At 54.5% G+C, this 14404-nt stretch overlaps 1 protein-coding gene across 3 annotated transcripts; it reads left to right on the top strand.

Moving 5' to 3' along the window:
* On the top strand, window positions 1–12412 carry PRIM1 (DNA primase subunit 1). Of its 3 annotated transcripts, none has more exons than XM_073319304.1 (14): window positions 1–157; window positions 987–1144; window positions 3436–3542; window positions 3882–3955; window positions 4660–4796; window positions 5305–5363; window positions 5927–6036; window positions 6745–6836; window positions 7478–7595; window positions 8268–8337; window positions 9047–9144; window positions 10318–10416; window positions 11341–11396; window positions 11937–12412. In XM_073319304.1, exons 1-13 carry the CDS (start codon window positions 55–57, stop codon window positions 11358–11360), a joined length of 1245 nt encoding a protein of 414 aa, XP_073175405.1. In that variant the 5' UTR covers window positions 1–54; the 3' UTR covers window positions 11361–11396; window positions 11937–12412. The 3 variants fall into 3 exon arrangements, with proteins under 3 accessions (XP_073175405.1, XP_073175406.1, XP_073175404.1); XM_073319305.1 differs by having other exon boundaries at window positions 11477–12412; XM_073319303.1 differs by having other exon boundaries at window positions 11341–12412.
* The last annotated feature ends 1992 nt before the right edge of the window (window positions 12413–14404 follow it).

Below are 14404 nucleotides of genomic sequence, written 5' to 3'. Positions count from 1 at the left end.
GCGAGCCGGTTCCCGCGCGCGCCGGCCGGTCCCTGCCCCTGCGGCCCGCGGGCCATGGCCGGGTTCGAGCCGGGCTCCCTGCCCGACCTGCTGCCGCTCTACTACCGCCGCCTCTTCCCCCACGGGCCCTACGGGCGCTGGCTCAGCTACGGCGGGGGTGAGCTGGGGGGGCTCCGGCCGCCGGGGGCTCTCGGGGGGTGCACGCAGCGCGCGGGGTGCCGGGGAGATGGGGGGCGTGCACGGCGGGGGGTGCCCAGGGAGATGGGGGGCGTGCACGGGGGGGTGCCCGGGGAGATGGAGGGCGTGCACGGGGGGTGTCCGGGGACATGAGGTGTGTGCACGGCGGGGGGTGCCCGGGGAGATGGGGGGCGTGCACGGCGGGGGGTGCCCGGGAGATGGGGGGCGTGCACGGCGGGGGGTGCCCGGTGTGTGCACGGCGGGGGGTGCCCGGGGAGATGGAGGGCGTGCACGGTGGGGTGCCCGGGGAGATGGGGGGGTGCTCGGAGGGGTTCACGCAGGGGGGCGGTGGGGAGGTGCACGGGGAGATGGGGGTGTGTGCACGGGGAGATGAGGAGTGCACGCAGGGGGTGCACGAAAGGAGTGGTGGGGGGTGCATGGCGATATGGGGGTGCACAGGGAGATGGGGGTGCATGCATGGGGGGAACACGTGCACGGGGGGGAGGGTGCACGCTCGGGGAGGGGGAAGCTTGTACCATGGGGGGAAGATGGGGGGAGGGAGCAGGACAGGGAAGTGTAAAAGGAGGGATTCTAAAAGGCCCAGGTCCTGAAGTTGGGACCCTTCGGGGGGGCAGCAGGGAAGGAGCGGATCTAAGGGGTGAGGAGCTGCGTGTGGGGGGAGCCCCAAGCTAAGGGAGCGGGGGGCTGTAGGTCAGGCTTGAGGGCCCTTAGATTGGGGTGTGTGCGCACTCCAGCAGCTCCCTAGGGTGCTCAGACAGTCCCAAGTGCAGCAGCCGTTTCCCTGGCAGTGGTGAAGAATTACTTCCAGCGGCGGGAGTTCTCCTTCACGCTGCGCGATGACATCTACGTGCGGTACCAGTCCTTCAACAGCCCCCAGGAGCTGGAGAAAGAGATGCAGAAAATGAACCCCTATAAGATCGACGTGGGAGCCGTGTATTCGCATCGAGTGAGTCCGGACTGAGAGAGCCAGTATTCGCCGGTCTGGTCTACGCATTAAACGAACATCAGCGTAGTGATGGTGCTCCAGGGCGTCAAAATCCCTCCCCACCCCGAGCCCCTCAGCTCTGCCAGCCTAACCCAAGGTGTAGATTCAGCTTGGTCGAAGGATGAATGCTGAGGGAAGTGGAGTTCCTTGCGTCTACACGATGAGTTTACAGCGGGAGAGCTATGGCACGGTAGCCGTACGATTCTAGCACCCGGAGTGTAGACAGGGCAGGTCACCCAGGTGGCTTATCGTTTTTCTTTATTGATGGAGAAATAGAGGCCCAGAGAGGGGTGTGGTTAAACTGGGAAAAGGGATGACCTTGTAAATTATAGACCTGACCTTGTTCCCAGGTAATATAATGGAAGTGTTGATACGGGACACGATAAATAAAGAATTAAAGCAGGATAATATAATTAATGCCAATTAACAGGGGTTTATGGAAAACAGATCTTGTCAAAGTAGCTTGAGATCTTTTTCCGATGAGACTGCAAGTTTGGTTGATAACGGTCATAGTGTTGATGTAATCCAGCGGTTCTCAACCTTCCCAGACTGCTGTCCCCCTTTCAGGAGTCCGATTTGTCTTGCGCACCCCCAAGTTTCACCTCACTTAAAAACTACTTGCTTACAAAATCAGACAAAAATACAGAAGAGTCACAGCGTCCTATTACCGACAAATGGCTGACTTTCTCATTTGTACCATCTAATTATAAAATAAATCGATTGGAATATAAATATTGTACTAACATTTCAGTGTGCAGTGTACAGAGCAGCATAAACAAGTCATTGTCTGTGTGAAATCGAAGTCTGTCCTGAGTTCGCTAGTGCGTTTTAGGTCACCTGTTGTAAAACAAGGCAACTATCTAGATGAGTTGACGTACCCCCCGGAAGATCCCTGCATTCGCCTGGTTGAGAACCACTGATGTGATCGACTTCTGCAAGGCGTTTGACTTGGTACCACGTGCCATTCTGATTAAGAAACTAGAGCGATGCTAAATCAACATGGCACATATTAAATGGATTCAAAATTGGCTGACTGCCAGGACTCAAACTAATTGTGAATAGGGAATTATCACTGAGAGGGTGCGTTTCTAGGGGGGGGTCCCTCAGGAGTTGGTTCTTGACCATGTGTCGCTGAACTGGAAGGAAACGTCGAATCGTCACTAACGAAGTTGGCAGATGACACAGAAAATTGGGAGAAGAGTGAAGAGGACAGGTCACTGACACAGAGCGATCTGGGTTGCTTGGTAAACTGGACGCACGCAAACTGTGTTTTCAGTAGGGACTAATGTAAAGTCGTACACCTAGAAACAAAGACTCCCGGGCCCTCTGCTCTAACCGTTTGACCAGACTAATCCTGAAGCCTGGGATAGAACCCAGGAGTCCTGATTCATATTCTCCATCCCCTGCAGCATCGGACTAGCAGGAGATCCTCGGAGTCCTGACTCCCAGCCCCGCTGCTCTAACCATTTGACCAGTTGTTCTCTATCAGGGGTAGGCAGAGATCTTCCAGGGGGTCCGTCAGCTCATCTAGAGATTTGCCTAGTTTTACAACAGGTGACATAAAAAGCATTCGTGAAGTCAGGACAAACTACAATTTCATACAGACAATGACTTGTTGATACTGCTCTGTACATGGAAATGTCAGGACAGTATTTATATTCCTGTCGATTTATTTTATAATTAGATGGTACAAATGAGAAAGGAAGCAGTTTTTCAGTAACGGTGGGGCTGTGACACTTTTGTGTTTTTATGTCTGATTTTGTAAGCAAGTAATTTTAAGTGAGGTGAAACTTGGGGGTACGCAAGACAAATCGGACTCCTGAAAGGGGGGACAGCGGTCTGGAAACGTTGAGAGCCCCTGCATTTGACGACGCTGCCCTCCCAGAGCTGGGACTAGAGCCCAGGAATCTTGACTCCCGGTCTGGTGCGGGAAGTGCCATTTGTGTGGCAGGATCCCTGGTGCGGTGCGGGGTCTGCGAGACACTGCTTGCTCCCCGCCAACCGAGGGAGAGAGCTGGACGAGGTGCTAGCCTGGGGCTGGGAGCACATTGCAAAATCCCCTGTAGCAGCCGCTGCGGCGAGGGCTGGTGGCCAGACCGATCTCCGTTGCCTTGTAATGCAGCGATTCTGGTGGCACGTGAACGCAACGCCGCTGGCTTAGCAGGTCCCGTGGAGGGATCCCCGGCCAAACCGGCGGTCGCCCGCGCGGGCCCCACGGCCGTCGAAACTGACCGGTTCTTCCCCTTCTGCAGCCAAGCCAGTGCAACACCGTGCACCGGGGCGCCTTCCAGGCTCAGGAGAAGGAGCTGGTGTTCGACATAGACATGACGGATTACGACGACGTCCGGAGCTGCTGCAGGTATTTGCTCTTGCCAGTCGCTCCTAGAGAGCCCCAGTGTGGCACAGACATGTTATGAGACAGTCCCTGCCCCAACCTACTTGCAGTCTAAAGAGATGAAGCAGACAAAGGAACCCCATGTTACAGATGGGGAAACTGAGGCACGGGGTCAGGCCAAGGTCACAAAGGCGCTGCCCCAGAGAGTTCCCACCCTGGCTATGAGCAAGGGGTAGGCAACTGGGCGTGGTTCTGACAGCAGGACCCTGTGGCTGCTTGGTCAGCCGTGCCCGGGTCATGGGGGTTTATACTGTGGAAGGCTCATGCTTACTCTGCCTTGCCTCCGTGCCGCTCTCCTTTCAGCTCCGCTGAGATCTGCTCCAAGTGCTGGACCCTTATGACCATCGCGATCCGGGTCATCGACCGCGCGCTCGTGGGCAAGTACCCGCCGCGCCCCTTGGGGCCCATCACTGCTCTATTGGCCGGTCTGCATGGCACCGTTGGGGCTCGGCCGTTTCCTCCCTAACCGCGTCCCAGAAGTCTGCCGTGGTGCCCCTCTCCCCGCCCCCCCCGCGCTCTCCAGGGAGTCCAATCTCCACCTGGCTGGGAGCCGCCTTGGCAACTCCTATTTGGTGTAAAACGGGACCCATTTCAGCGGCCCCACATGTGGCGGTGGGACCCGCAGAGACCACAGGTCCCAGTGTGCATTGCAGGTCGAGATGGCACACTGCATGCTGGGATATGTAGGCCACATATGTGTTGGCGAGAGCCGTGCGGGGTCCTTTGGCACAGCTTGCGGGCTGCCCGCTCAGCCCGAGGGGTGCTGTTCGCCCTGGGCTCCTGACCAGCTCTGTGTCAGTTATGATGCCGCTCGTTTTAACCCGTTTGCCAACAGGGATATGGGCTAAGCCAGGAGGGGCAAGAGGGCTCGTAGGGCATGTGGGATGCAAAATAAACTGGAGCCTCTCTCGGGTCTGTTTGCAGACTCCAGAACGTAACCCCATGTATCCTGGCCCTCTGTGGGACCCAGGGCGCCCCAGAACTCTGCTCCACAGAGGTTTACCTGTTTCTCGTACGATCCTTCTTGTTTCCAACCCGAGCTCTGCGCTGACTTTGCTCCGTGTCCCCCTCCCCCCCGCAGAGGATTTCGGGGTGAAGCACCGCCTGTGGGTGTATTCGGGCCGGCGAGGCGTCCACTGCTGGGTGTGTGATGATGCCGTCCGGAAGTGGTCGTCCGCCATGCGCTCCGCGACGGTGGAGTATCTCACCCTCGTGAAGGTGCGTGGGAGCCGACGGGGCAGGGGTGGCCTGAGAAACTGGCTGCCTCCCATCTCTCTTCAGAAGCCAGGCCGTGCCGAGCATGGCAACGCAAGTATGGGGCCTGTCGGTCGTAGGTGCTCGCCTGGCCCCAGTCACTGCGGTATCAGCAATGGCTTTATCCTTACCCCCTTGAGAGGCAGCCCCTCCTCCCCCCCCATTTGCACAACTGAGGCAGAATGGGTACGTCTACACTGCAAAAAAAAAAAAAAAAAAAGACCCGCGACAGCGAGCCTGAGGCCGGGTCTGCAGACTCAGGCTTGCAGGGCTCTAACCTCGAGGGCGTCTGTGGTTGGTCCGGAGCATGGACCCCAGCTGGAGCTGTGAGCATTCAGGTCCTCTGCAGATGGTGCCCTCGAGCCAGAATCTCCCACCCCGGTGCCTGGCGCTGGGCTCCTCGCTCAGCGCCTGGTTTCCGGATAAGGGGAGGGGTTGGGCTGTACGAATCGTCTCCTCTTTCGCTTCCCAGGGCGGATCCGAAACCGTAAAGAAGGTGAACCTGACTGACCCCATTCACCCGTTCATCAGGTCAGTTGCCGTGACGCTGGATGGCATCTCATGTACCTCAGTCTGGGTTAGTCGCGTGCCATGCCCTGCTCCGGGGTGCATTGGGCCTGGGTGTCGGTTGTATTCAGACCCCTCTGTGCCGCTTAGAGCAGCTTAAAGGAGGTGAGAATGACTCCCTGGGAGCCCCTCCGCGATGGTGTGGAGCAAGACATAAGGGGCTCTTCATCTGCTCTGCGCCCAGCCCCTGGCATAGCGGGCAGGTGAGGGTGTGACTAGATCGCACTTGAGTTATGGCTAATCTCTGCTTCCTGAGGGCCACAGGGAGAGGAGTGTATGCTGGAGTAGCCCTGGGGCTGCTCTAACTTAATCAGGAGCCAGGCAGGATCCTGCCTGGTCCCAGAGTACAGCTTAGATCCTCCTCGCCCTACGTGCAGGGAGGAAGTAGCTGAGCGTCAGGCCCGCCATGTGGCGTTAGGGGCATCAGGCTTAAATCCAGGTGTTGTGTTGCCTTCCTCTGCCAAAGCGCATGGCAGCTCGTCAAGCTTCTTAGCTCTCTCATCTTCCCCCACCCACTGTTCCCCCAGCAACTCGCTGAGTCTGGTGGAGCCGTACTTCGAAGAATACGCCCTGGTGGGCCAGGATATCCTGGGCAGCAACGAGAGCTGGGAGAAGGTGGTTGCCCTCGTCCCAGAGCATATCCTTCGGCTGTTCGCAGGGCCTTTCCTAAAGCGCTGCCTCTGGGGATGGGGGCTAGAACTCGAGGGTCCCGGCTCTTGGAGTCTCCCAAGACAGAGGCTCTGCATGCGGGATGCGCCGAGTGCCTTCAGCTCGGCTCTAGGGGCGACATCTGTCAAGGGAGCCGAGAAACGGTTATCGGGCAGTGAAATCAACGGGCCAAGCCTGTAATTCGCGGGAGCTACCGCCTGGGGGGCTGCCCATCGATCGCAGTAGAGTGACCCCAGTTTCCACCTGCTGGGGCTCTGGGCCACAGAGTCCTGTCCTGCCTTCACAGAGCGCACCTGGTCCAATCTCGGTCAGGGCTTCTAGGGGCTGTCGCGTTACACGCATTGTAATAGCCCTGTAGCTGTGTCAGTTGGTCAGGTCTGGGTTTCCTGGGGTATAGCTGCGTTTTCCCCACTTCTCCGAGATGGGAAATGCTCGTGGCGTGCCTTTGGCACAAGAGAAATACAAAGGCGTGTGCGTGGGATTGACGCACAGTGCTGTAAGCTCCTAGGGCCTTTGTCTGTCTCTGAGGGGGGCTTCACAGAGACCCAGTCCCCATGCTACTGCCCTTCGGACAGTGACCCAGCTGTTGCCTTTTGAATATTGGAGCTTCGGTGTTCCCTTGATGGGGAGTTGGCCCCTAGGAGAGCCTTGTTGTAACCCCTTAACAGCTGATCACCGATTCGAGAGAGCCTGCTGCGGGAATTCCCCAAAAAGCGTGATTCGCTCCAGCGCTGGGAGCTCCTGAAAAACAAAATGGATAAATGCAGGGTAAGGAACAGCCCAAGAACGTAGCTGGGGATGGGAGAGAATCGAGGTGCTTTGTGGCTCGTTGGGGACAGTTAGTCTTTGGGCCCGATCCATTGATTGAATATTTTTCCCCCGTTGGGTTCAGTGCTCTTTGCATCAGGTTCTGGGGTCTGATTTAACTTACTCTCTGCTCCTGCCCCAGCCCTATATGGGCCTCTGCAGTATCCAGATCTGGGCACGCCCCTAGAATAATAACAGTGCCTAGCTCTTATCTGATGCTTTCCATCCGTCAGCCTCAAAGTGCATTACAAAGATTGGTATCGTTCCCTCCCATTTTACTCATGGGGAAACTGAGGCACAGCGAGGTGGTGGGATTTGCCAGTGGCAGAGTCGGGAATAGAATCCAGGCTTCTGAGTCCCAATCCAGCGCTGGGCCCTGTTCGGATGGGGATGCCCTGCCCTGCCAACAGCAGCCCACGGCGAGGGGTATTCCCTGGTGGCTGGTTCGCATCCAGAATCGGGGATGCTGGCTTTACCTGGGGTGGTGACGTCCTTGAATCTCCGGGGTAGGACTCGTTTCCAGCCAGCACAGAGACAGGGAGCGTATGGGGCCTTGTAGCACAAAAGTCGTCCCCAGCCCATGACTGTCCGTCTGCTCCTAGCCCTCCCACGCGGAGTCGGAGATCATGTTGCAGTTCTGCTTCCCCCGGCTGGATATCAACGTCAGCAAGGGAGTCAGCCACTTACTGAAGAGCCCGTTCAGCGTCCACCCCAAAACAGGTCATGCATGCACACCGATGTAGGTCCGGCGGGGCGGGGCGGTTGTGTTATCCCCATTCCGCGGGTAGGGAATCTCGCCAGTGTGAGAAACTCAGCCAGCCGCCTTCCGCCCCGTCGGCAGCCCCCGAAGCCCCTCCTTGTTTCAGACCAGGGTGGGGAGTAAGTTCCCTGCCAGACGCTCCCCTGGCTAATGCAATGGGAGATCCTGGCGCCATGAGCTTCCTTTCGGGCAGAGAGCTGACGGTCAGCTCCTGCCTGCGGACCCAGGTCTCCATGCAGTCCAGAAATCCCCACCGTCTTTACCTTACCTTCCTCATCTCGTACCTCGGCCAGTGTAATTTGCAGGGCCTAATGAGCCCCGTTGCGCTAGGCGCTGTCCAAACACAACCAAAAGACAGTCCCATCCCCTGCCTGGGCTCGTGGTGAGCTGTGACTGCATCTCCCTATGCTAAACTCGCTTCTGTCCCTGTCCCCTCCCTCTCTTCAGCCCTGGCTGTGTGTCTCCACCTGAGACTCGCAGCAAACCGAGGTTGCTAGCTCTTTAGGCCAGGGGCTGTCTAGCTTCTTTCTTGCGCAGCTTCCAGCCCAAGGGGCCCTGACCCCTCATTGTGGCCTCTGGGTGACACAGGAAACACGCCGCTGGTAAGGTGATGCTGGTTTTGCCTCTCCTAGGTCGTGTTTCGGTCCCAATCGATTTGCAGAAGCTGGATCAGTTTGACCCGTTCGCCGTTCCAACCATAAGGTACCAGTGATGGGCCGGGATTGCGGGACCCCTCTCTCCGCACGATGGGGCCTGTCTGGCTGTGTAACACAATCACTTCCGAATGCTGCTTTTCGTTCAGTCTGGGATTCCAGCGTCGACGGGCAGAACCCTTTTGATTTGGGGGGAGATCAGGAAATGGGGAGAGAGAAAATGGGGGACTCCCAGAGCCCCTGCCCCGTGGGGCAGATGTTCAGCCATCGAGGCGAGCCAGAAGGAGAGGAGACTTCATCCTTCCTAGCATGTGTTGTAATATGAGGATCTTTGGTCAGGGAGAGAGCGCGCACCAGCCACTTGCCAATCCAGGGACCGGGGGGAGACAAAAGAAAGAGACACAGAGCTCCTGGAATGGAGCAGGGGACAGTGGGAGACTCAGCCCCTGGCATGTGGGGGGGCAGGAGGGGAGAATGGAGCCTCCTAATGAGTGCAGAAGCAACAAGCGATCCCCAAGGTATTTATCAGCACAAGGTGGATGGGGCCAGTTGGTTGGTTTTTACACCGCGGGGCAGGGAACCCCTCTCTCGCGTGATCTGTCCGGCGCGGAGTGGGCCGGGTCTGCGCTCCGCGAGTGAGCAGCCGTGCCACGAGGCTGCTCTGTGCTGATCTGTTTGGTGGGGCCGATCGTGGCTACAGGCTAACCAGCGGCATTGGGTAGCCAGCTCTAAGGGACTCTCACTCTGCTTGTTCTTAGCCGCCTCTGTAGTGAACTGGACACGGCTCATGAGGAGGAGGAGGAGGATGGAGAGAAGGAAAACGAGGCGGAGCCAGTGCCCAAGCGTCGCACCAGGGGTGAGTGGCTGGAGGCAGTCGTCCCGAAAGATGCTGCTTTTATTAAAACACGTTAATATGGGACCACGGAAGAGAGCGTGGTCTAGGAGACAGGAGACCTGGGTTCTGTGCCTTGCTCTGTGCCCATGGGCAAGGCACTTTGCCTTGTTCTGCCTCAGTTTCCCCTCCCAGCCTCTCTCATCTGTTTAGCTTGCAAGCTCTCCAGGACCGGGGCTGTCTCTTGCTGTGTGTCTGTGCAGCGCCTGGCCCGGTGGGGCCCGAACTTCGCTGGTGGTGCTGTAGAACAAAGAATATTCTAACAACTGAGGTCAGGCATGGCAGCTCCGTCTGGGCGCGGGGGAGACTAGCTTACGTATTGACCCAGCGGTCAGTCTTGCAAGTTGATACCCCTCTTTCCTAGTCAGTATTTCCGGTCCCCAGAGCGGCCTCAACCAGGTTCCCCATGTTCCTAGAGCCACTTGTCAACCAAGGGGCTGGCTCAGTTTCATGCAACGGCCGGAGCTGCTCCAGGGCGCACAGCACAGAGGTCTTCAGCTCGCGAAGGGGAGGAAAGAGGCACCCCCTGGAAATTGCTGCACCCGAAAAATGAGCTTCCAAAGTAGAACAAAAAGTGCCCCCAGCTTTAGAATTTTTCCCAACCCTAGCGGCAAACTCCCAGACGTGTGAATTAACTGCTGCAGAGCCCAGTGGCATTTTAATAAGAATTAACCCCTTTCTCTTCTACAGCGCTTTTCACATTATCCCCTGTTTTACAGATAGGGAAACTGAGGTACACACAGGGGAAGTCACTCCAGCAGGGCCAGAAATTGAACTCAGGTCTCCCGAGTCACAAGCCTGTGCACTAGCCTCTAGGCAACACTGCCATTCTGCAGTGGCAGCATCCCACTGCAGCAGTGTGAGCAATGCTGGGGGGGTGGAATTTTCCCTGTACACCTGACACAGTAAACCAGCGCTGAAACTACGAAGGCTAAGTTATGATACAGGCCTGGACGGAGGTTGAATTCACGTCCCCTCTTGATACAGCCAGCCTTGAGAGCCCAGGTGTGAGGGATTGTAACATGGGGCTCTCAGGGCTTTCCATACAGGAGGAAGTGGGGCTGCATGGCAGGATCTCCCGCATCATGCTCTGTACGGCCAGCAGATCCTTTGCACATGTCTCTCTTTGTCCCTTAGACTACAAGAAAACCAGCTTGGCTCCTTACGTGAGAGTCTTCGAACGGTTCGTGGAGGAAATGGAGAAGTCTCGCAAAGGGGAGCTTCTCAGGAAGAGCGGTAGGGGCCAAGGAGGGGACTGGGTGGGGCTTTTCCTCTTCCAGGCTGCTTGAAACCTTTCAGGGCTCTCCCTTCCCTGCAGAAATGTGGTCCTGACTTCTAAGCGTGGGAGGGCGATACTGTCCAATGGTCAGTGCACAGCTGCCTGGGTTCTATTTCAGCTGTGTCACCCTGAAAAGTGACTTCAGCTCCCCTTAGGTTGTGTCCTCCCTGCAGATAAAAGGGGTGTTCTTCACTCAGGTTAATCCAGCGCTGAAGACATGGCAACTCTGCTCTTAACTCGGGTTAGCTGCTGTGAACAATTTGGGACTGAGATGCGGCAGAACACCGAGCATGGGATGGCCCTGATTTCAGCCGAAGCCTCTGAGCTCTGCTGTAATACAAATAGTTAATAACAAAGACCCAGGGACCTGCACATGGTGGCTGAAGTGACTACGGACGGACAGTCTTAGGGATGAACTGCATTGCTCTGTTCAATGAGAACGTAACCAAGAAGGTTGTGTGTCTTAATGCCCGCAAACTTCCGCTTACTGCAGCCATACTCAGACCGGGTAGCTCTTCGCAGCACGTGATATTAAAACACTATGATTTAATTATTAGCCCATCAGGTTGCTTTTACTGTGTTATAACTGATTGTAGTTGATCAAATAATAATACCTAGTCAGTGATTTTGCTGTGAGAATAATATATACGTTCAATATTTCCCCATCATTCTGTTAAAAATACGAATATAGAGCACCCATCATCAATGAAACAATGAATTCACATGCTGGCGGCTCTGCTGGGGAATGCTGAGCACTAATTTGGCTCCTGAACTGCTGCGATCTGAGAATCACTGGCTTGGAGGAAAAGAAAGGCAGACGTATAATAAGCCACAGGTGCAGCTTTCTCTGGTGCATAAGATCCTGTGTTTCTTTCCTTTAGATTTACAAGGAGATTTCTGAGGATTCTGGCGTCTCCGGGGGGAAAATCTACGTCTGGTAAGTCCAGCCAGCCGTTACAAGAGCTCTGATCAGGACAGCGGACTATGGTAGTTCCCTTATTCTTCTTGGCATTAAAGGCTTTACCCAGCAGACTTCCAACAAAGAGAAACCCAACTGGTCTCGCCTAGTGGAGGAAGAGGATGTTCATTTTGCAGGGGCCAGCGTGAGCCTGGGCTTGGAGCACGCGCTGGGAGAAGGCCACACCATGGATTGTTGGCAAGAAATTAGAACTGCTTCCTTCTGCGCGAGGCAAGGAGATGGGGCATGAGCTGATGTCAATTCCTCCCCTTGTCTGCACACAGCAGGTGGCTTAACCCACCCAGCCCTGTTTGTCGGCACAAGGGCAAGGTGGAATTTTACCTGCCTGACCAAGAGCCATTGGTAAAGTGGGAATTAGGAGCAGGGGGATCCCAGCTGGCTGATTCAAGAGGAAGGGAGGAAGTCTCATCGGCTGATAGATTCCAAGGGCACCAGGGATCTGGAATTGGCACCTGGCTGGTGCCTGCAAAAATGACCTGCGGGTTTTCTTTCTATCAGGGTAACTCTGCTGAGACTGAAGCTGATCCTTCAACCTGGGGGCAGGCAGTGGAGATTGTGTCTAGATTGCTGTCCTTTGCCAGCACAGAAGGAAAGAGCACCCTGTGCTCTGGGGCAAACCATTATTAATGGAAGAAGCTGCCTGACAGCCCCAGATGCATGAGATTGGACCATTGTATTCGTCATTTCTAAGCAATGGTTCCCCAGGCCCAGCTCTTCCAGATTTTGACCTCGACTGACTTATTCCAGACATCAAAGGCTACTCCAATTCTCCCTCTTCCTGCTTAACTGTTCCCTTCTGGCTGCAGCCTGTGTAGTCCTCTCCCTGCTGTGGGATTTAATTCGCAAGCTCTTTATCTCGGAGTGTCGAATGACTCCAGGCAGCCTGGGTCTGATGGCCCAGTAGGAGGCGGTCTGTGCATCCTTCTTTTGTACTTTTTTATGCACAAAGAAAACTATTAAAGGGTTCTGTTGAAGACGGTCTGTCTTTCTGGTGGTGGTTGTGCTGTGGGCTGCTGGTTGGGTTCACGGGGCGTGGTTGGGAAGTTATCCAGTGATCTGAAAAGATTACTAGACCCCCATGTCTCAGGGGAAAGAGCAGAGGTGGGATTACAGCTAGGTGCAGGACTGGAAAGGTCTGAGGGATACAGTGAGTGACAGGTACTTGGGTCCCTGGCTCTTCCGTTTAGTTTGTTGCTCTCTCTTTGTGTTTTAATGCGTGAGGTTAGTTAGTGAAGTAAAGAAACAAACATGACTCAGGAGTGGGATAAAGTGCAAACCCTCTGCAAGTATCCCCTCGCCACTCCAGTTCTCCCAGAGCCCTTTGGCCTTAAAGGTTCATGGTCAGATAGTTTAGGTGCAGGGGTTAGCTGTTTGTGGTTTGTTTTCTTTTTTAGCCCTCTCCTTTTCTAGACAGCCAGTCATTTAAAGTCATTGCTAGGCAAATCAATTTGCAAGAGTGCCCCCTGTTGACCTTCAAGGGGCAGTATCCACAATTTCTGAAATGGACCCAAAAGTTATTCCAGACCCGGCACCATCCCCCTGCTGGCATCTGTGGGTTTAAAATCACATTTTGTTTTTCATAGATGTTAAGGCCTGTTAGAACATCTCAGCTGACCCCCTGTATAATACAGGCCAGAGAATTTCACCCAATGACTTCTGCATTGAGTCCCCTAACAAGTGTTTGTCTAAAGCACATCTTCCAGCAAGTGGCCCACTCTTAATTTGAAGACCCCCAAGAGATGGAAAATCCACGATTCCCCTTGGAAGTTTGTTCCAGTAGTTAATCACCTTCACTGTTAAAAACCTGTGCCTTATTTCTCCCTTGAATTTGTCTGACTTTAGCTTCCAGCCATCGGTTCTTGCTCTGCCTTTTTCCTCTAGATTAAAGAGCCCTGCAGTATCCGGGATTTTGCCTCTGTGAAGGTATTTATACACTGTGTTCAAATCGCCTCTTAGGCCTCCTCTTGATAAGTTAAACACTTTTAATGGCTTTGAATGATTTTAACTCTCCTGCGCTGCGTGAAAGCCCCGCACAAATACAAAGAGGAAACTAGGTGACGGCAAGTGGAAATGGTAATGGTGACTATGAGATGCTTGTAAATTGGGCCTGCATCCTGCAGATAGATGATTGCGTGCATACTTAACTTCGCACATGGAAGTTGTCCTGCTGAAACGCGGCAGAATTTAGTCACGTTGCTTAATGTACCAGTGATGAGCGTGATGTAAGAACCTCTCTAGACTAGAAATCAATATGACTCTATACGGACATGGGGATCTAGCTTTTTGGTTCCAGTTGCAAGATTGGAGCTTTCAATTGGGAACACACTGCAGGGCAGAGACCTCCCCTGCCTGTAGCTCTGTACAGCTCCTAGTACAAGTTGGGCACAAATTGGAAGAGAGAATGATTTTACTCTCATGCATCCCTCTTACAGGAATCTGAGAGATTGTGTTTCCTAGTGGATAGAGCACCACACTGGGAATCAGGAGACTTGGGTTCTGTTCCCAGTTCAGTGGGGCAAGTCACTTCACCTCCCTATACCTCAGTTTCCCCATCTTTAAAATGGGGATAATGATAGTAGATCCCAAAGGGAGGTCATTGGTAAGAGCTAGGGGTTATTGTTTGTAGAATATAAACAATAGAAATTTATAGAAATTAGAAAATAAAAAGTTCAGACATACTTAAGTTGAAAACTTCCCCTTTTTGGCCTGCCCTGGACCCAGGCTCAGAGGGATGGGCAAGTCAGAAAGGTCTCAGGAAGATCAGTGTGAGGATCATTTGTATCGGTTTAGCTAAAGGGGTGAATTTAAATGAGTTTAGAGCCCTCTGTGGATGCCAGTTTAAGTGGAGTAGGACTAGATTTAAGCTGAACTGCAATAATCTGCTCTCAGGTCAAAGTTGGAGCATCTCCAGCAAGGTTTGCACAGTTTAACTAACCTGGGGGTAAGCAAGTGCCCAGTTTTTAGGG

Source organism: Lepidochelys kempii, chromosome 20, assembly GCF_965140265.1.
Source record: "Lepidochelys kempii isolate rLepKem1 chromosome 20, rLepKem1.hap2, whole genome shotgun sequence".
Lineage (NCBI taxonomy): Eukaryota > Metazoa > Chordata > Testudines > Cheloniidae > Lepidochelys > Lepidochelys kempii.
This window is presented reverse-complemented; position numbering and strand designations above follow the sequence as displayed.